The following is a 22,500-nucleotide window of genomic DNA, read 5'->3' as shown; positions in this document are numbered from 1 at the left end:
AGGGAATGTCATCCGAGTGAAAGTATATATCAGCGCGTTTTATTGTCCAGCGTCCCTGGCTTGTTCACTTTCCATGTAGGGTGTAGCCGAAACAGAAAATTGGGGACAAGGATAAATCATTTCTGTTTCACTCTCTTGACTACCGAGGCATGTACAGTACCAACACGGGAGCGAAGTCTAGCTCGTTTTCATTCTTATAGTAGGTTGCCTATACAATCTTCTTCTTTCTCTGCATCTTTTCCCACTTCTATGTCGGGGTCGATGTTTCTACTTCTATGTGGGGGTCGTTGTTTCTGACAGATTTCCTCCACCTGGCTCGGTTACACCCATCGTCCTTTGACAGTCGTTTGTCTCTCAGATCTTCTCTAACTACATCCATCCACCTTCGCTTCGGTCTTCCCTTGCTCTCCCAACAGGCACCTCCATCTGCATCACGCTCCTCCCTACTATGTCTCATGTTCTCATCACATGGCCATGCCACTGCAGTCTTCTTTCCTGGGCCTTCTTTGATAGTTCGACGACTTTAGCCGTTCCTCTTGTTCTTTCATTTTTGATCCTGTCCATTTTTGTTACTCCACACATCCACCTGAGCATTTTTTTTCATCTCTACCGCATCCAATTTCTTCTCTTGCACTCTCTTTACCGACCGTATTGTTGCCTCAAATTCTCTTATCAATGAAGTTGATTATTTCATTTAACTATTAAAGACTATATGCATCTACATAGGCATTTCACTCTCCACAAGTTGGGTAGGCAGTCCAGTTACCTGGACTACGGAGGTATAATGTCACTACTCAGGCTGGAGAGGCATAATCCCATCACCTGAAATGGAGGGGATTAACCTAGCCATCCGAAATGGGGAGGCATAACCTCATTACCTGGAACAGAGAGGCGCAATCCCATTGCATGGAATGGAGGGGCAAAATTCTATCACCTGGAATGGAGAGGCAAAATTCTATCACCTGGAATGGAGCGGCAAAATTCTATAACCTGAAATGGAGAGGCAAAATTCTATCACCTGGAAAGGAGAGGCATAAACCCATTGATTGGGCTAGCGAGGGCTAACTCCATTAACTAGGCTAGAAAGGCATAATCCAATCACCTGGAAAGGAGAAGAAAAATTCCATCACCTGATGAAATGAGGAGGAATAATCGCATCACCTGGAATGGAGAGGCAAAATCCCATTACCTGCAATAGAGATGCATAATACAATTACCTGGAATGGAGGGGCATAATCTTATTACTTGGAATGGAGAGGCATAATACCATTACTTGGAATGGAGAGGCATAATTCTAATTCCTGGGTTGGAGAGGCATGATACCATTACCTGGAATGGAGAGGCATAATGCCATTTCTTGGGCTGGAGAGGCATAATATCTTAACCTGGAATGGAGAGGCATAATCCCATTTCTTGGGCTGGAGAGACATGATACCATTATCTGGAATAGAGAGGCATAATTGCATTTCTTGGGCTGGAGAGGCATAATACCATTCCTTGGAACAGAAAGGCAAAATTCCATTACCTGGAATAGAGATGAATAATACCATTACCTGGAACAGAGATGCATTATCCCAATGCTCCCATTTGGGGTTGCATTGTTCCTCATGCGTACTCTCTGGCTGCTTCCAGAGTTAAGACAACCCACTGCGCCGTGGCATGCCATACTCCATGGTCTACTGCTGAGGTATCTAATTGGTCAGGTGGACTGACACAACGATTAAGGGCATTATGAAAATGGTATTGTCTTTTTTCTTTCTTTAGTATTTTGCCCACGTATATCAACTGACTCTCACAGAGTTCTCAGTATAAAATATGTTTAGAAGTTTGTACCCAGCATCCTGATGGACCATCCAACTCACCTCAGTCGGCACTGCAAAATCTTTCTCTTTGAAGCTGTGGGTGTTTGTCTTCTGAAGAGTGGTTAAATGAGGTAAGTCTACCCTTTAAAGGCCACACTTATTAGCAAGAGACTCAGAGAACTCTCAGGAGTTATGTAAGGGCTTTGCAAGCGACCCAGCCACGATCAACACAGAAAAACATGCAGCTGAAGAGAAAGAGACTTTGTTTCTGGTGCAAATGCTCTGGTCGCCATGGCACGACATTCGCGACTTCCAAAAGAGGAAGAATTAAGACATATTTATTAAGATAATAATTTTCATTATCAGTTCTATGAGAGGCCAGAGTCACTTTACTAGAGAATGCAGAATGATCATTGAGCTTAACATCTCTACGGTTGACGTGAAATGGGGAATCTTGAGCTATGTTATCCTAATGACAGAAGCACCAAGTTCAGGACTGTTGTTTGTGAAATACCAAACACCAGTGGTGTGTTGAATGGCCATTCAGTATTAGTAGCATACTGTAGCTCACTATGGTCTAAAGTAGTTGTAGTGCACGACCATATGCAGCTCTTAAAGCTCAGGAAGCTTATACTGTAGGAAGGCGTTTGAGTGTCTTTGACAATCCAGAAGCCTAAGAACCAAATGCTTGCAAAACTAGGGAATGTGCACAAAAGCGCAAACAAATGAGAATCTCTTACTGAAGCTCTCGAATAAGTGTGCCTATAGCAGCCACGTTTTGTCATCTCACAATTACCAGTTAGATGAGTATTAATAAAAATTATGCTTTTTGGTGTCGTTCACTTCATCCTCTTTCTCATTCCGTATGTTTGGTGTCGATACAATGTAGCCCAAATGGTTTTCTTAAATTTGGGAAGTGCTTCTGCTCGATGTGGCGATTTTGTGACAATTAATGGTTAACGCAAAAAACAAAGAGTGGGGGGAGAGAGAGAGAGAGAGAGAGAGAGAGAGAGAGAGAGAGAGAGAGAGAGAGAGAAAGAGAATATGAGACCTTTAGATACTTACTGTGTCTTGGTTTGGGAGCCTTTTGTACCCCAGTTGGCGCACAAACTAGGAAGAATGGCTTCTTTCATGCTCTAACATCACTTTCATAAATACATACTAACACAAATGAACGCAGAGGGGAAGTAATACTCAAAAGCGTACGAATACATGTAAACTTGGAAGTGAGATTTGAAAAAAGCATGAAATGTTAATGTCACTTTCACAAATACACGCACAAACACGCCCACATACACACACATGCTGGGACAAGCGAGAGAAGAGGAACAGTTAGCTACATACTTACACAAACATAAAGAAGAGAGACCGAGCGACTCCTTAAACACTACATAACTGGCTGTAATGTTCCTCATTTTGTATTCCTTCCGCTGATGCATTACGGCTTACAAGGCCGACGACAGTCGCATGTCATTTGCGGACGAGAAGGCTGCAGCAAGATCTTCTGGAAGTTAGTGTTATTGCTTCAGAAGCCGAACAGTGTAAGATGAAATGCCTCACCGTAAATGGAATGGTATACTTCAAATCGAAATTTAAGATTGACTTCGTGTAATTTAATAGTTTCAGGGTATCAAACTATTCCTTAGAACTTATGAGTGTCTGTTTAACTTATCATCAGCTCGATTTTAGACACTTTGGGATTTTTATTTTATTTTCTTGAAGTGCCAGTGCACCAAGACTTCCACAATCCACAAGCAAAACTCAATATCTGCATGCTTTTTCAGTCTTCAGAACAGATAAACGAAACCGTTATAATACTGCTATAATTATTCACTCCCCAAGCCAACAGCTGTTTCGACCATTCATGGTCTCCCTCAGGGCTACTCTAAATTTACAATGGGAACACTCCCGTAGGGGCTGCGGTGCACTGTAGGCATCACTTAAGGTTCTTTGCAGCGTCCCTTCGGCCCTAGCTACAACTCTTCTTTCCTTTTTACTTTACCTCCGTTCCTATTATCTTTTTTCCATCTTACTTTCCACCCTGTCCTAACATTTGATTCATAGTGCAACTGCGAGGTTTTCCTCCTGTTACACCTTTCAAAACTTTTTATTCTCAATTTCCTTTTCGGCGCTGAATGACTTCATAGGTCCCAGTGCTTGGCCTTTGGCCTGAATTCTATGTTCTATGTTCTACAGTGGAAACACATTCCAGCGTAAAGAGGGGTTCAGCTAAAAATTTACCGAAAGACAAGAATCGAAAATTATATATATTTTCTTGCCATAATTTTTTTTTTTTCTCGGATCCGAGTAATTGTTATCATCATCATCTGGGCGACAGAGTGAAAGGGGCGTCACCATAAACAACGATACGGCAGCAGAAAGTGAAAGGACAATATACAGGTGCGCAGAGAGACATAGCCCGTTGCTTGGGGTTGCGGGGTTCTCGAAACATTCTGAAATGTTTGAAACACCCTAGCATAAAATCAACGCTGAAGACATTTTGTACCATATTAGGGCGAGAATCAATTTCTTTAACAAAAAACGCCGTAGAATAAGAAAGTGGATTTTTTTTTATCATCGCCATGTTGGGCAAAGTCACTTAAAATCTTCATTAAAGAAGTTCGTCTGTTACAGAACGAAATGAGATTCTCATAGATTCAGCATTTTATTATCGCCAAAACACGCACGTACAATATCAAAGTAGCTTTTTTCTCGACCATGTTGGGTAAAGTCACTTAAAATCTTTAAAGAAGTTCGTCTGTAACAGAACGAAATATTCTCCTAGATTCAACATTTTATTATCAACAAAAAAAAAAAGGGGGATTTGGTGAAGAAAATTATATTTTCCAAGATATTATTTTCACTGAATTCAAGTCACGGAGTAAATGAAATCTGATAACTGTAAGTGGATTATCTTTTTTTTTATATAAGCACCTAGAATTTTATTGCCTTACACCTGACTACTGATAGCCATTTGCTAGTAGTTACAGGAACGTAGAAGACTTCCAGGAATTTATTACCCGTAGTTACATTGCTTCATCTATTTGGGCTAATACAAATTTTCCCTGTCTACCTGAAAACTGATTGCACCACAAAGGGAAGGATTGTATACACCTTTGATGATCATATGCTCTGCTGTTCACTGTACCCCCATATTGTATTTGTTGTATTGCGTATCTTTGTACTTAGAAGTTGGTTTTATGTACACTAATATTTAGTGAATGTATGTATGTATATGTGTATATATACATACATATATATATATATATATATATATATATATATATATATATATATATATATATATATATATATATATATATATATATATAGATCAGCAGGATTTATTAATGTTCCAGAACTCAGCTTCTTTTATCTCTTTTCAAAATTCCAGATTATTCAGATTTTAAATATTGAAAAAATCATTACCTGTTTTTGCTATGTTTTTATGTCACTTTACCACGTTTTTACCGTCAGGAATAAAATTGTTTTTGTCCTTTTCAAAAAAAAAATCCCGAGAGACCATGACTTTCACTTTTAATTTTTCCACATTTTTTTCATAATTCAGTTCCATGAAGATTTCGTCTGTTTACTTTGGGTAATTTTATCGTTAAAACTTTGTTCCATTGATAAAAGTAGCTAAGGGGCTTCCTCATAAAAAAATAAATAAATGAATAAAATTCAGGAAATTTCCATAACTTCACTCAACATTTTTTTTAAGCTAATCATTCCATTGTTCATAAAATAGTCACAATCCCAATTGTAACTATAAAAAATAACTAGTTACCTGCACCTGAAGCATTAATAAACATCAAACCTCCCATTGTTACGAGCAAAAAAAAAAAAAAAAAAAAAAAAAGAGCCCCCTAAACACCGTGTAGTTTAGGACAGCTTTACTGCAAAGTGAAAGTATTCCTAGAATTAATCTGAGAGACTGTTTACGTAACTCCCCATCTGAGGTCGACTGTATCAAAGATACATAGTAGTATTGTGACGCTCCATGGAGCCTGATTCCCGTAGGGGGTTAGTGCCGTCAGTGTACCTCGTGCGGTGCACTGTAGGCATTACTTGAGGTTCTTTGCAGCGTACCTTCTTTAGGCCCCTAGCTGCAACCCCTTTCATTTCTTTTACTGTACCTCCTCTCATATTCTCTTTCTTCCATCTTACGTTCCACCCTCAACTAACAATTGATTCATAGTGCAACTGCTTTGAGGCTTTCCCCCCGTTACACCTTTCAAACCTTTTACTGTCAATTTCCGTTGCAGCGCTGAATGACCTCATAGGCCCCAGTGCTTGGCCTGTGGCCTAAATTCTACATATTCTGTTCAAAGAAAAGTTACCATCTCGTTAATCAGTCACTCGGTAAACCATTCAGCCGTGGATGAATGGATGATCACCGGGACGTGTGTGTAGTTTTTTTGTTTTATTGCTGAGACTATTCATTTTGGTCCGAATTCCTAGGCTTAAGTCTCATTTGGCCACATCGAGTCCAGAGGTCCACGCCAGGAGTCTAATTTTTTTTTTCGTTTAACACTTTAACAAATTTAAGGGCCGCCTTTGGGTAAGGGTTCGTACTGGCATAAGGCCGGCTTTAGTTAAAAAAAGCCAGCTACTATAACGAGGTTTAGTAGCATTTTCTTGTTATTACCTCTTTTCGCATTTTCTTAAGAAAGAAGAAAACTAGTTTTAGTCTCTCTCTCTCTCTCTCTCTCTCTCTCTCTCTCTCTCTCTCTCTCTCTCTCTCTCTCTCCACTTCACCTGCATTTCAATTTGTATTTCACTGAGAATCCAGACAGTTAGAAACAGATGAAAATTCGCAGAAAGAACCATAAAAAAATGGATAAAGAAGAAGAAACAAAACTTCATTTGTACTTCTCTCTTCATCGTACGCATCTCCTTGACTGTTCATTGTCATCACTACAATAAAATAACAGGACTCAGCGAAGGACAACTTTGAAAATACATTTTTCCGTTCACGCATTACATAACAAGGGTGATTTGACATTTTCTCCCGACCAATTTCGTCGTGTGATTTTGGCTTCACTGAGTGAATTTACTTTAATTTTTCTATCCTCCCATATTCACGTTATAATCAAAATCATTTTTATAAAGTATTCTTTTTTTAAAGGAGAAGAAGAGGAAGAATCACACCTTCTTATATACATGAAGAAATGACAATCCCTTCAATATCATTTCACCTGAACCATGAAACGCACCAACATCATTGCCATCAATGAACAGCATCTCTGCCTAAAAGTCATCTCCAGCCAGCGTACTCCGGGTCAGCCGAAGGCCCGTGTGCGTTTGTGCGTTGGACAGGATGAGGGAGGGAGTAGGGGGAAAGGGAGGGGAAAGGATATGAACGCAGGGGTGGGGGGGTCATAGACATGGGGGTTTGTTGGGGGATGAGAAGCAGACCCAGTGAAGCACAACAACACCTACTTATGAGTTGCTGTTGCCGCGAATGGCGCTGGGAGGCTGTGGTGATAGACAAGAGGCAGGCGAGAGATGGGATGGATGCTGCAATCTCCTCCTCCTCCTCCTCCTCCTCCTCCTCCTCTCTCCTCTCTCCTCTGAGAGGAGGAGGAGGGAACGAACGAAAGGAGGAAGAACAGAGAAATTCGAAGATGACTGACGCGGCTCGCCTTCGCGAGCGGGGAGCAGCCGGGAGGAGCTTAGGGATGCTGCTGCTGCCGCTGCTGTAGGGGGTTGGTTGGGGAGGGGTGATGTTGGGGAGATTAGTAGGTGCATTGCGCGGGAGATGCACATAAGCCTTCCCTCCCCCATCTCTCCCCCCTAGTGGCCTGAGAGCCGGGGCCCGGGTAAGGTAGGATGCTCGAGGACGTCTGAGAGAATAAGAAGAAGAAGAAGAGGCTGATGTTGTCATAAGTGTTTTGTTATGCAACGACGAAGGTTTCAAGCCATGTGGACCGGAAATTGTCGAGTGTGTCTGGAATAATAATTAGGCTCGGGTCTTTTTCCTTTGTTGTTTGTGTATAGAATTGAAGCACATTCCTTAGCGTTGCCGCATAGCCTACTTTTTTTAATAGCGACGTCAATATATTTAATTTTTTTGTTGTGCTTGACATATTCTCGAATATGTGTACGAAAGGAACATTTAAAAAAAAAGGACGGTTACAGAATAAAATCATTTTCAAAGCAACGATAAACAATAACGAATGTCATTTAAGCAAGAGGCTCATCGTCATAGATCTGGTGTACTTGATATGCAGCTGACTGAGCGAAATTTATTTGCAGTTTCATATCACTGATGTAATTAAATAAGTAAGGTGAGCTTCGAGAAAATATTCGTGTTAATATCTCTCCCGATTTTCTATTTCAAATTGTTCAGAGCAAAAAATACTTTTTAGTAGTCGATGACAGCAGTATTGACATGGCTTATTGATACAGTAGAAATTGTTTTATAAGTCTGTCATTCTAAGCCTTCTTACGACATTAGATAAATCAGTCTGACAAAGAACTATATCTTATCTAGTTGAACTGAATATAGAATTTAGGCCAAAGGCCAAGCACTGGGACCTCTGAGGTCATTCAGCGCTGAAACGGAAATTGACAGTAAACGTTTGAAAGGTGTAACAAGAGGAAAACCTCAAAGCAGTTGCACTATGAATCAATTGCTAGGAGAGGGTTAAGGAAAGTAAGATGGAAGAAAGAGAATATGAAAGGAGGCACAGTAAAAGGAACGAAAAGGGTTGCAACTATGGGCCGAGGGCACGCTGCAAAGAACCCTAAGTAATGCCTACAGTGTCCCGCACGAGGTGGACTGACGGCACCTATCAATACTCAGGAGATGAACCCTATGCATGCATATGGAACAAGCCTGCAAGGCCCATTGACTTAAAATTCAAGCTTCCATAGAATATGGTATTTATTTTTATAAAGAAATTACAGATGATAACAGTAAATACAGCAAGAAGTTAATAAATAGATATAAAAGCTAAAGAATTGCATTATGTCAATCTGACAAATAAAACAAAAATATCTCTTGTAAGAAATAAAAAAAAAAAGATAGATTATACGGTAGCGATAGATATCTTTAGTTTAAAGTTCAGTCCTTCGTGTGTTTCTACCTCCGTAGGGGGTTAGTGCCGTCAGTGCACCTCATGTGGTGCACTGCAGGCATTACTTAAGGTTCTTGTAGCGTCCCCTCGGCCCCAAGCTGCAACCCCTTTCATTCCTTTTACTGTACCTCCTTTCATATTCTCTTTCTTCCATCTTCCTTTCCACCCTCTCCTAACAACTGATCCATAGCGCAACTGCGAGGTTTTCCTCCTGTTACACCTTTCAAACTTTTACTGTCAGTTTCCGTTTCAGCTATGGATGACCTCACTGGTCCCAGTGCTTGGCCTTTGGCCTAAATTCTATATTCAATGCAGAGTCATTGTATTTCCTTTTAAAATAAGGGGTTGACATTTATCGAACCTGCACAGCCATTCTATGGCAGGACCTCTTCGTTAGTCATAATGATCAAGATTGCCTTCCAAGAAACGTAACACCTAAATTTGGTGCTATTCTCTGAAGCCCCAAATGCCCTGGGGCATTTTAAGCCGTTGGAATATCATGTGTGAGATCTGACAGCTATATACGGTAATTCGCACGCCTGTATTATTATTATTATTATTATTATTATTATTATTATTATTATTATTATTATTATTGTTGTTGTTGTTGTTGTGAGTGTTTTAGGGAAGAAACCTGAAGAGGAATGATTGATTTTTTCTACTACTACTACTACTACTATTATTATTATTATTATTATTATTATTATTATTATTATTATTATTATTTATTATTATTATTATTGTGGGTGTGTTTAGGGAAGAACCCTAAACAGGAATGACTGATTTTTTCTGCTACTACTATTATTATTATTATTATTATTATTATTATTATTATTATTATTATTATTATTATTATAGTGGGTGTGTTTAGGAAGAAACCTAAACAGGAATGACATTTTTTTTTCGTGAAATGAACGACAGCTGCGCGTTGATCGACGTCTTCCGTGGAGATGAAAAATAATACAAGAATAGCAACAGTTACGGTTACCGCCTGGTCTCAAGCGCATCAGTGAATAGCCTTGCATTTTCTTCATTATTCCATCCGTTTCACGCACTTAAGATCATTCCATGGAACTGTAAAGTAGGTGAGATCAGAAAGAAGCACTATAACATAAACTCCTGTAATATATATATATATATATATATATATATATATATATATATATATATATATATATATATATATATATATATATATATATATTCATTTATTTATTTATTTATTTATTTATTTATAAAACAGTCAGGAAACTCACTTTAATTGTTGTACCTGAATGTAATGTTAACACACATGATATCCATTCACATTCGATATCTGTTTCAGAGACCGCAGCAAGTATCATGTCTCACATGCAATAGAAACTTGAGAAAAAATTAATAAAAGAAATGTTTCACCGAGGAATCTAATTAGATTTCAGAGTGAAACAACACTGTTTGATTTCCAGAATAAGTCCTGAATGAACCATTAATCTCTGTCACAAAAATAACCTTGCTACTTTCATACCTTTTCTGAAATATGTCTGCAGTCTGATGCAATTCAACTTTCTTTATAGTCCCAGAGAGCGAAGAGGCAACTGAATCTTCCCGAGTTGGATGACCCGAGCACCTTTGACCCAATGCTTCAGAGTGACTCGAGCGACCTAGCTGTGATTGATTTTTCCCAGACTTCGCCCCCATCAAAAGGAGGTGGCTATCTAAAGCCCTCAAGATTTGAAAGATTACAGACAGAAGTCAGGTAACGTGAGCAGTTCTGCCAGTTGAGGCCTTACCCTGAAAGGCTGTGACATCTACAGAAATTTTGGGAAACCCTTTCAGTAAGGTTTATCAGATGACCAAGTTATAAGGCTTTTCATTGTCAATAATAAGATTAATAAAGAAAGTGTCAGTGAAGTAAGATTGGTAAAGTTAAAGGGGTATTACCTCGAAAGAAATTTTGAAACAGGACCCAGAAGAATTTTTCAAGGAACCTTAGGCCATTCTATGCAAAGCGTATTGTAATTTACGAATGGTGTCAGACAACCTGCATTAGTTAAGAAGACAAAAATGAAGGTTCAAGCCCTGAATTTGCTATTGATAAGGTTCTTCAAATACTCTAACAACAAACTCTCCGTACAATGGGTTAGAGTCCCAGGTAGCTTCCATCCACTAATGTCCATTTAGAGGAAGAATCTATATTTCCTTAGAATTATCTTTATTTTTTCCTTCTTTACCAAGACAGTTGTTGTCAACTTACAGAGCGTTTAGTTTTTTATTAAAGGTACGTATCATTTGGAATAGCAAGCATTACCCAAGATTTTAATTGTATAAAGTTAGTTTTGGGATCACTGCAGTTTCAAATGTCTCATTTTGCTTTTGCAGGAATGTGGTAAAAAGCAAGGGGCTCAAAACAGCCAATTTCACTAAAAAAAAATTAATACCTTTTTAACTTCTAAATCATGTCTAGACGCCAAAGACACACATGGTAAATGACATTCACTCCTTGTAGTCCTTCAGGAAACAACCGACCACTGAGCGAACTCTCCTCCATTGAACAATTTGCAACGCTCTTCCAGCTTGCAAACTCACCAGACAGGAGCAGCATCGTCCGGGTATTGCAAGAAGCAGGGCTGGTGACAATGCTGGCCCTTTTGGAGACGTCCGGTCTCTTGCAGAAGCTTGTGTCAAGTGGTAGGTGAACTGGAATTTTCCTTACCATTATGGTAGTACACCAACTGGACAAAGAGATGCTCTAGTTCATTTATCAAAATAAAACCAAATATTATATGATTTTTCTCATGCAGTTCATCTACAATGAATGACATTGGTGTTTTACACTAACTTCCACAGCTTTTGTCATTTCATGTACACCTTGTTCAAAGTTTTCTAGAGTTTCAGTGCCTTACATTGTTAGTCTTTGATGACTAGTCTGTAGCTTCTTGCCCAGTATAATTTTATGTCGTTAAAGAAAGACATTGGTGTTTTATACTAACTTGCACAGCTTTTGTCATTTCATGAACAACTTAGTCAAATTTTTCTAGAGTTTCAGGGCCTTACATTGTTAGTCTTTGATGACTAGTCTGTAGCTTCTTGCCCAGTATAATTTTAAGCCGTTAAAACTACACATCTACAAAAGGATGTTTGCCGGTAATAACAAAACTTCATTTTCTCACTGACAGAGGGCAGTCCTTACATTCTCCTTGTGCCATCACAGTCAGCATTTTCCAAGTTGTCTCGTCGAGAACTTTTCGATCTGGCCCGTGGCACTGACCTCTCTTACCACTTAATTCCCTTGCAAGGTCAGGCTCTCCCTGAGGTCAATAATGATTCCACTTTTGTGACCTTACTTGGCCCTAAGTTGAGGTTCAATGTGTATGGTGGAGTTACTTACGCTAACGGCGTGCCAGTGACACGTGATGACCTAACATTCTCGTACGGCACTATACAGGTTAAGACAAATTAGGTCATTGCCCATCAGTTTCAATGTTTTAGATTTAGATTTCCTGACCAATACCTCTGCAGATAATGTGAATACAGCTCCCATTTCCATAACCCTGAGATTTAATTCTAAATTTTAGTTTCTACGACACAGTTCTCCGTACCATTCTGCCTTTAGAATTTGGCTATCTCTCATCACAGGTGGTGGATTCTGTTCTGAAGCCTCCGGTAGGAGATCTCATGAGCGTGCTAGTAAACACTGGCCTTCCCTTGAGCAGAATCACCACGCTTCTCACAGTTGTTGGGGACTTTGAGAAAGGTGATTAGACTTTAGGAATATAAACCTTTGTACAGCACTATTTTCCTTGGTCATTGCATTACATTCTGTTTCCTTACCGATGCCAGTTTCACGAGTCCACATGCAGTCACTGGACTGCTTAATGGAAAACAGAGAGATTATCATAAAATTTTGTTGGTTAAATAAAAAGCATAATGCTCTGAATAAGTTTTGTTTTTAAGTCCACTGTATATATTGGTATCATTCCACATCTCATTTTATCATTAAAGTTTTACCTATGACTACTTGTCTATCACTAAGTTAATCTCTTCTAGGAGTCTATACATTACTGGCTCCTCCTGATTCCGCCATATCCTCAAAAGGATACTCATGGCCGGGGCTCTTGATGCAAAGAGCCCTAGGGAAGGACCTACTGGAAAAGCATATGCTGAAAGGGACTTGGTATTCCGAAGGACTCCTGGTGCATCGGACTATGACAACGCTCGCTGGAACCTCAGTCACTTTTAGGAGGGAAGCAGATGGTAAGTTTTTCCATTTGTGTGGTTTTTCCCTGCAGTGTTAAGTGTATCTGGCTACTAGCTAATGGCAAGAAATTGCCTTGCTGGTAAAAGTCCATCATGAAAGTAAAATCTTTTGGTTTTCTGTCACGTTTCACCGTAACTGTTTAGAGTTATTTTCTACTATTTACAGTTTACATTTAATTTAAACTCCCAAGGAGTTTCTGCACTGTCACCCTTTTTAACCTTGTTGACAGGAAGAGTTCTTGTCCTCTGAAGTAAAGAAATCATTATAATTTTATTAATTTGATCAAGTCAGATATTTGCTTTTCTTGGCTACAAAGCTACAGTTGTCATTATAGACTGGAGCACAAACCTGTAATTCAAGTATGATGAAATACATTCTGGTTCATCCTTTTTTTTTCAGGCACTGTAACAGCAAATGGTGTCCCAGTGAGAAGCTGCAATTTATCTGCATCAAATGGAGTTGTACATGTTGTAGCTGATGTCATTCCAGACTCAGACCTTGGTTCTGACCCAACAGCAATCCCTAATCCCTTGATTGCTCAGACCGAGTCACCAGTATTTGAAAGCTTTGCCAGTGGAGGTGACATCACCACAGAAGCCCCAGTTATTTCTGACCTGTACGCTCTGCCAGGTCGAGACCCTTTCAAGGAATTGTTACCAGTAAAAACAAAACCAGGTAGTACATCAGTCTCCAGAAGAGATGGTCTCCTTTCACCCACGATAAAAACACAGTTACCTGACTCAGAGATTGTCCAGACCCTCTCTAGAGGTGGCCAGAATGTTTTCAGTACCCCACAGACTTCAAACATCATTCAGCCTGTCGATGACATAAATGATCACAACCACAATAGACCAGCAAATAAATTCAGTTCTAGCACAGTTGGATCGTGTTGTCAGCCAGTAAATCTTGATCTTGATAGTTTTCTGGAGATGCTTGACAGAACTTCTGAAGATCACCACAGAGAATCAGGCACATTAAAACCTCAGGCACAGACGCAAGGGAGCAAATTACCATCATTATATGACGATAATTTTGCACAACATCCTGTTAGACCACTGCCATTGGTAGGCGTTGCTGAACCCCACTTGCTGGGGATTGAACACTTTTATGGAACAGACGCTAAAGAAGATACTTTAGATATCCTCCGGATCACGACAGATCCTCCTTATGCCAGAGTAGTTGTAGATAAACGCCTCGGTACTCCAGATTCTACCGTTGCCCTTGACCCAACTGCTCGGCCAGATGCAGGCAGGCTTCCATCCACTGGGAAATCTGATGTCAAAGCCACTTCGGGATCTCAAAACTCGCTAAATCATACATCGGTATACAAGGAAGGAAAATTTCCTGATAATGTCGAGTCAACGAGCCAGCAAAGTGTCCCAGTCGCTGTAGTCCCTGATGGACCTTTCGTTTGGAGGCCTGAAAATGCCATTTCAGCAGATGAGAGAAGACAAATGAATGTCGTTTCGCTTTTGCAGAGACTCAATCTCACGAAGTTTGCTGAGTTGGTAGAGATTTCCGGCCTCGCCAGGACTCTTCATTTAGATGGTTAGTGTTATCATCTGCTTATTCATAAGGTACTCACTCCTGCTTATAATCATCAATCAGTAATTGATTACATTTCATGTATCTACTTTTAATTATCAACCAGAACTTGATTACATATCATGTACTTACTTATAATTGTCAACCAGTACTTGATTATATTTCATGTACCTACTTATAATTATCAACCAGTACTATTACATTTCACGTACCTACTTATGATTATCAATTGGTACCATTACTTTTCACGCACCTACTTATAATTATCGACCGGTACTTGATTACATTTCGTGTACCTACTTATAATTATCGACCATTACTTGATTATACATTTCATGTACCTACTTATAATCATCGACCAGTCCTTGATTACATTTCATGTGCATATGATGACGAGGAACCTGAAAATATGTAGATCTTATATTTGCCTGCTGATCTATATGATCAAGCACACGCACTGTCTCCCTTTACCTGCCTTGTACCTGTCTTAATCCACATGCATTATCACCATGAAATAAAACACTTAATACTGTGCTTGTACGTACGTATATATCTTTGTGCGTTCAGACATACGCTATTAGCCTAATCCTAAACCCTCTTCCCTTGTTACTTCACAGGTCCTTGGACAGTGTTCGCTCCCAGCAACGAAGCGATTGAAGCCATACCGAGTAAGGCTTTGGAAGAGATGATCTCTCACCCGCGCTTTTTAAGAAGAGTCGTGTCTTACCATGTGGCACCGGGGAGATTTTCCAGTGCCACGGCCTTCCGTCCTGGCACTCATCTTCCAACGCTACATTCGGGTTATACCCTCGTACTCTCTTACTATACAGAGGGACCTGTGGCTGTGAGTATTGGATGTAAGGAATAACTGGGTTGGTTAGATTCTTTTTTTTTTTTATTTAGAGATTTTATGACCCATGGATAAGTATTATATGGTGGGGTAAAATTGGTTGACTCAGCACCTTTTTCAAATCTTTACTCGGGGCACGTTTCAACAACCAGAGAGGAAAATGAGTTAATTAAATTATTTTTTTTATAAATCACTGGGTGTTGTGAACAACTGTAAGCTAAGTGTAATAGCATATTATGTATCCATATACTTTTCATTAGACTTGATGATTCTCTTCGACGCGTTTTCATTCATTTTCAGTATTAATAAATTCTTCAATAAAATACTTTGTTAAGAAGAGCTTTTTCATCAATGTTGTATTGATGAAAAGGACGGTTTAACTTATTCAAAATAACTCTGAAAGTACCCTGTTTTGTTTGAGTTTAATTATATAACCTAGTCTTTAAACAATGAAATACCAACAGTGGAAAGCTGGTATTACCTTCTTCTTCTTCTTCTTCTTCTTCTTCTTCTTCTTCTTCTTCTTCTTCTTCTTCTTCTTCTTCTTCTTCTCAACCCTCGAACTTATCAGCAGGTCCCTCAGTTGGCAAAGAATTTTATTCATAGCAAACAGTCCAGTGTTATCCCTTGGGCTACAAATTTGCTGCTATCTGTTTTTTTTTTTTATATGGACTACAGTAGGTTAATGTGCAGTACCAGGAAAGAGCTAGGTAGGTTCATTGCCCGGATTAACGAGGGTACAATAGATTTTTCAGGAAACGGGCCCAAGTCGTCCTTACCTTGGGATCAATCTCAAGTATCTTGCTGTTCAGGGGATGTCTTTCATTACATCAATGGAGACTCTGTGTGTGTGTGTATGTATGTATGTATGTATATATATATATATATATATATATATATATATATATATATATATATATATATATGTGTGTGTGTGTGTGTGTGTGTGTGTGTGTGCGCCATGTTAATAGCATAAAGACCCTTGTCAATCGAGAGTACAATGTCAGCTCCAGTTTCATCATATTTGATCAAGAGATTCAATGCTTAACAAAACTATTTTTGTCCCAATTCATTTCCAGTCACTTTGCTGCAAAAGGTTCTTAGGTCCTTTCTCAATAAGAAGTTCATCCCACAAGTCTCAAACTTTATATATATATATATATATATATATATATATATATATATATATATATATATATATATATATATATATATATATATATACATATATAATTTTTCTAGAGATGGGTGGCCGGCGGAAGTGTCATCTCTGACCTGGACGAAGAGGCAAGCAACGGAGTCATTCACATCATCGACCAGATGTTATACGCTCCGTATGGGCACATAATCGCCACCATATCCCTGTCTCCTCTTCTCACTATCTTTTCTGAGATATTGTCCAAGGACCCGGAGATGCAGGCATACCTTGCAGGTGAGAATGAAGATTTCAAGTCGTGACACCCTTGCGATATATTTCATATATTATTATATTTCATATATTATTGTTATTATATTATTATTTCGAACTTCTTGTCCATTTGTTTTTGCGGCGTCCATTTCTATCTACGTCTCCTGTTTAAAGATTAGTTTACCTCAAGCCTTTTCTTTAAGTTGCCTACGGTCCTTTGTAGCAAAATCTGGCGTTTTTCGTCAGGATACTCGACCCCAATTGAAATTTCTCTTCTATACTGTTCCAAGTTCTAAGACATCATTATTCCAGAATCTTTTTCATGTTAATGTGTGTTTCATACTCTACATAGAGCTATTTTCTCTTTTACCAATCTGCTATTCTTGCTCACAACTTTGAATGCATATTCTAGGCTCTTTCTTTGTTGCTTGCAAGAATTTTTAATATGATTTCAGACCACTGCATACTGAACAAATACTTAACTTCGTAATCCTTTTTCATTACTTATTCTCTGAAAATTGCGTCTATGTCGCCTTTGTGCTGCTTATTACTGCATTGATATCATCCCTTCAAAACCTCATTTAATTGGTGAAAAGACCTCCGGAAGAGTCAACATATTGTAGATGTTGCAGATCAATGTCATAAAACAAGGTTGTGTTGTGGTATTTAGCGTTAACAGCCAACAGAGTGAGTACTTTGTGTTCCCGTTTCTTTAGATTCTTAACGTTGTCGAGAGAATGAATACTGTTCATTTCTCCCCTCCAGGATCGATCCCCTTGACGGTATTCGCTCCAGAGGATGATTCACTGAGAAACATTACAGTTTCAGAGGACCCAGTGGTCAGACGAGGTGGGTTGGAATGCTGGTGTTGGAATTTGCTTGGTGCTGGCATCAGGACATCAGAATAAAGAATAATATACGGAAGTATTCATTGTTATCTGGAAACGAAAGTTGTTCCGATTGAAAATATTCCAAAATGCCATGGTTTTTACTAAAATTTTCTGAAGCCAAATTCAACTAGCCTCCAGATGTGAAAACATTCCTGTATAACTCTGAGAGAGAGAGAGAGAGAGAGAGAGAGAGAGAGAGAGAGAGAGAGAGAGAGAGAGAGAGAAAGGTTATTCAAATGCTTGATGAAACACTTTTATAATTATAAACTTATTTCACAGAATGGATCCTATCTCATATTGTGGACGGGACCTGGTACACAGCTGGTTTCTCTGACACTTGGCCACTTGTTTCTCTCTTAAATAGTACTATTGTCACTAGGGTACTGCAGAATCCAGGTAAGGAAAAGCAACTTTGCGTAATAATGCATGTTCACGTTAATGAAAACGTTGTTTTCTATGCACAAGTATCTATTTTAATATCTAGAGCTTTGCATTTTTAATATGAATTCACTTCTTTATCTAAATTTAAACAAACTTTCATACATAGGTTGCCATTGTCGTGAACATAGCTACGTAGAATTTTACTTTCTATTTCTTATGATTCGTAAGTTCAGATTTTATCGTAACTCATGTATTTCCTGGGAAGTTTGTGAACGTTATGTACTGTTTCATGTTAAATTGTGATCCAATGAATTATAAGATAAGCTGACTCATATCTTTATTTTTTCTAGAAAAAATTACGGTGAATGGTATTGAGATCACGTACTCGGACATCACTGCAGCAAATGGAGTATTACAAGTTATCAAGTCCCCCCTCTTATCTCCCACCTAGGCCATAAAAGAAAACGGGTATTTTTCATTTAAAGAGAATTTTACTTTAAGGGTAGCTATAATAATTTGTCTTCTGTATGTCTTGTTCTTCGAATATTTTAATGTTAACAGATGCCAAAAATACTCTTTCCTGTACATAACAAGAATTGTTTCGGAAGAGTTACGATCTGAATTCGGTGTATGAGTTCTTATAACGCTTTTGCATCGGGGGATACATAATATTTACCAAATAAAACGAGTAATGTGGGCATATTTATCATTTCACGCAGAGAAAAAAAAAAGATTATGCCAGTTTTCTTTTTTATTAACTTCCTTTTGATTTTCTCAGTGTCTCTGCTATTCTGTTTAACTTCCAAACTTTTATGTCTATTGACTTATTTACAATCAAATGTTATGTGCCAAATGTACCCCAGAAAGAAAAAACTCTTATTTCCGATCAATTAATCTCTCTCTCTCTCTCTCTCTCTCTCTCTCTCTCTCTCTCTCTCTCTCTCTCTCTCTCTCTCGTTTTCCAGCCTATTTTAAGTAACATTTATGTAATTTTATGTCTCCATCCCCATTTCATTGCCACATCTTTTGCTCTATTCTAATTTCTTTTATCATATTTCTCTTTCATCTTGTTCATCTAAGCATCTCACGCCTCTAAGTAAAAATAAAAGTTAAAAGTTGCAGTTAATCGTTGAACATAACTTGTTTTTATCTGCTGTTCAGTACGTCACTTTTCAAATTCGTTGCGAGTTATCGACAAATAGCAAACGAATTTCTCTGTGAAACGAATTTCTCTCTCTCCTCTCTCTCTCTCTCTCTTTCTCTGTAAGTTTAAAAACAGAAGAAAAAAATCTCATTTCCTTGTGTTATTTTATGTATAACGACGGAAATAATTGTCGATTTCTCTGTGAAACAATTTCTCTCTCTCTCTCTCTCTCTCTCTCTCTCTCTCTCTCTCTCTCTCTCTCTCTCTCTCTCTCTCTCTCTGTAAGTTTAAAAACAGAAGAAAAAACAAATCTCAGACATTCCTTGTGTTATTTTATGTATAACGACGGAAATAATTGTAACTGGGTCGTGTATCTAAAAACATAGATCGGTTGGTCGTGTCATCTGTAGGCCCATTAGATAAATCAAAATACTTGTTCTCATATCCTGTGCATTATACAGACTCGCCGATGGATATTCTGTGTATATAAGGTGCATTTTCACATTTTCCTCCCTTTTGGAGAGAGGAGATTGTGCTATCCTTTCTTCAAACCAAACTACGAGCATTTACATTTTCCAGTAATACTCACAGCAATGTAGTCCCTTGTCAGGGGAAGCCAAAACTGACCAGACAAGCTAAATTTGGTCTCCTCCCTCTGGAGTATGCCAAAGGACTCTGCTCCGTGGGTTGGTAATTATGAACATACCTCTTCATGAGTCTCTGATAAGTTCAAGATGAAAAAGGGACGATGCCAGTGGTTACGGATGGAAATTTGATTGATTCTTCGTAAATGTCTGAAGCAAGGTCTGAAGTGTAGCGTATTGTTGAAGTGTAGCGTATTCAGCGTTGTGGTGAACTTTTATGATAATAAAGAGATTTCTTAAGTACTGACTACGCTTTCATTTTACCTTTTACTTGTGTTTAAAACAAACATATGAACAAAGTGAAGAATGAGCTATAAGAATTTACTATCGGTGTAACAAGCGCAGTGGTGAATTTACAGTTGTTACATTCGATTGTTGTATTACTGTATTAGGGTATGTGTACTTCTAAAACGTGCAACAGTGCAAAACCAATGTTCGTGTATTTACCTTACCATAGAAACTATGTATTTCTCACTAAATACGTTTTTGTGTGTGTGGGAATTAAGATTGATAACTAAGATGAATTAACAGTTTCAACAGACAAGTTCAACATGAAGTGCAGGGGTAATTATCGTAGCTCAAGCATGTTACAGTTGCCGATGGCGATAATTTGTTACTTTCCCATCCTAAATGAAATGGCGCAGGTAAGTAATTACCCATACAGTAAATGAATCCTTCAAAGGCTAGGAAATTACACCTACGAAGAGCGATATAGCATGTTACCGTCCCAGTCCTATATAAAGAAGAAGAGGAGTTCAACATCCTTGAATACGTAAGTGATTACCCATACGCTAAGTGAATCATTCAACGGTTGTTTCGGGAAAATGGATGTCTTTCGATGATAAAGCAGTGGTCAGAGACAATTTTAGATAAATGGTGGTTAGGGTTTTTATTCGTTTATAAGAATCATTTATTGACTTATATATTTATAGACTTATAATTTTCTGTTTATTTATTTATTTGTTTAGTTATTCATTTGACCTTTCTCTTGTTTTACTGAGCAAAGAAATCCTTCCATTTGAGCTTCAAAGCACTTGGAGAAAGGTGTGAAGGAAACTTCTCGAAGTGGATAATATAAAGAAAATCAATTATTATTATTATTATTATTATTATTATTATTATTTATTATTATTATTATTATTATTATTATTATTCATGAAATCAACGTGGCTTAAGCGGGGCTTATGCATATTCATTTTTTTCAAGAGTACTTTAAATATATATAGGCTTATATATATATATATATATATATATATATATATATATATATATATATATATATATATATATATATTTCTTGGAGATGTCACAAAGGAGCTTGTCCTTAACATATAACATTTTCTCGATAATATATACCTTTGCAAATCCTTTCAAGGAGGCCTAACGGCTTAATGCATAGTCAGTCATAACTACATCGAGGTTTCAAGCTAACCTTTACATACATTTCAAGAAAACTGCATATTTGAATTTCATGACTGAATACGTCGCAAATGCTTTCACGAATATTTTGCAAGAATATTGTACGTGCGTCTCACGTACCTGACCTCTCCAACGACGAGGGAAGAAGAACTATACTGAGAATCTCGAAACCAGCTTATACCTGGGGGAGACGGCGCTTTCCTCCATCGTCGCAAAAACAGCTGTCGACAAAGCCATACAACGGCCGCTTGCAATTGTTTTCGTTTTGCTTGCCTTCGTTTCCCGTCAAGCTCCTGCCTTTCTGTCTTTGTTCGTTTGTTTCGTTTTATATTCATTTCGTTCTCCCTGGTTTGTGGGATTATATATATATATATATATATATATATATATATATATATATATATGTGTGTGTGTGTGTGTGTGTCCCTAATTCGTTTTGCTCGCTGTTTTTATATCTGTATTTGTTCTTCGTTCGGCTGTGAAAATTAATTCTTGAGAGAGTTCTGAGCGTGAGATTGCGTCACTTTTTTTTTTTAGGTTGATGTTTTATTCAAGCAGGGATACGTGTAAATACTCACGTGCTTACATTGACACACACGCGTGAAAGTGCAAGATTACACACACACACACACACATTTATTATATATATATACATATATATATATATATATATACATATATATATATATATATATATATATATATATATAATATATATATATGTATGTGTGTGTGTGTGTGTGTGTGTGTGTGTGTGTGTCTGTTTTCATGTAAGCCCTCATGTATGCCCACAGCGTGCGAGGTACACCCTTTCTATAATACAATAGTCCGCTGTCTCCCTGTCACCAGCAACGTGTCCTGAACAAAAGAAAAAAAAAATCCTGGACGAGTGAAATCCGACCATTTATTGGGGACTATTTACTCTAATCACTCATTCTTTTTCCACCCTATTTTCTTTTTATCTTCCCTTTATCAGCATTTTTATTTATCTGTTCTACACATTCTACGTTGTTCATTTCGGTCAAAGTAAACCATTCTAAATATGTTCATTAATCTTGTCAGTCATGAATTTGTTGGATTTCTCATCCAAATTTTATT

The 22,500-nt window shown here is 38.1% G+C and overlaps 1 protein-coding gene across 1 annotated transcript in view; it reads left to right on the top strand.

Annotated features, from left to right (window-relative positions):
- Positions 1-19,452, top strand: part of LOC136851371 (uncharacterized) — a 61,979-nt gene extending 42,527 nt beyond the window's left edge. Inside the window, exons 4-14 of the mRNA XM_067125424.1 lie at positions 10,438-10,619; positions 11,370-11,551; positions 12,040-12,308; positions 12,500-12,617; positions 12,911-13,117; positions 13,521-14,669; positions 15,284-15,510; positions 16,759-16,948; positions 17,690-17,773; positions 18,094-18,210; positions 18,546-19,452. Of these exons, the coding sequence (XP_066981525.1) occupies positions 10,438-10,619; positions 11,370-11,551; positions 12,040-12,308; positions 12,500-12,617; positions 12,911-13,117; positions 13,521-14,669; positions 15,284-15,510; positions 16,759-16,948; positions 17,690-17,773; positions 18,094-18,210; positions 18,546-18,646 (2,826 nt within the window). The 3' untranslated portion in view covers positions 18,647-19,452. The remainder of the gene's footprint in view (positions 1-10,437; positions 10,620-11,369; positions 11,552-12,039; positions 12,309-12,499; positions 12,618-12,910; positions 13,118-13,520; positions 14,670-15,283; positions 15,511-16,758; positions 16,949-17,689; positions 17,774-18,093; positions 18,211-18,545) is intronic.
- Positions 19,453-22,500: the final 3,048 nt, after the last annotated feature.

This window comes from Macrobrachium rosenbergii, chromosome 23 (assembly GCF_040412425.1).
Source record: "Macrobrachium rosenbergii isolate ZJJX-2024 chromosome 23, ASM4041242v1, whole genome shotgun sequence".
NCBI lineage: Eukaryota > Metazoa > Arthropoda > Malacostraca > Decapoda > Palaemonidae > Macrobrachium > Macrobrachium rosenbergii.
The sequence above is the reverse complement of the archived record's forward strand: the minus strand, read 5'-3'. Positions and strand labels throughout refer to the sequence as shown.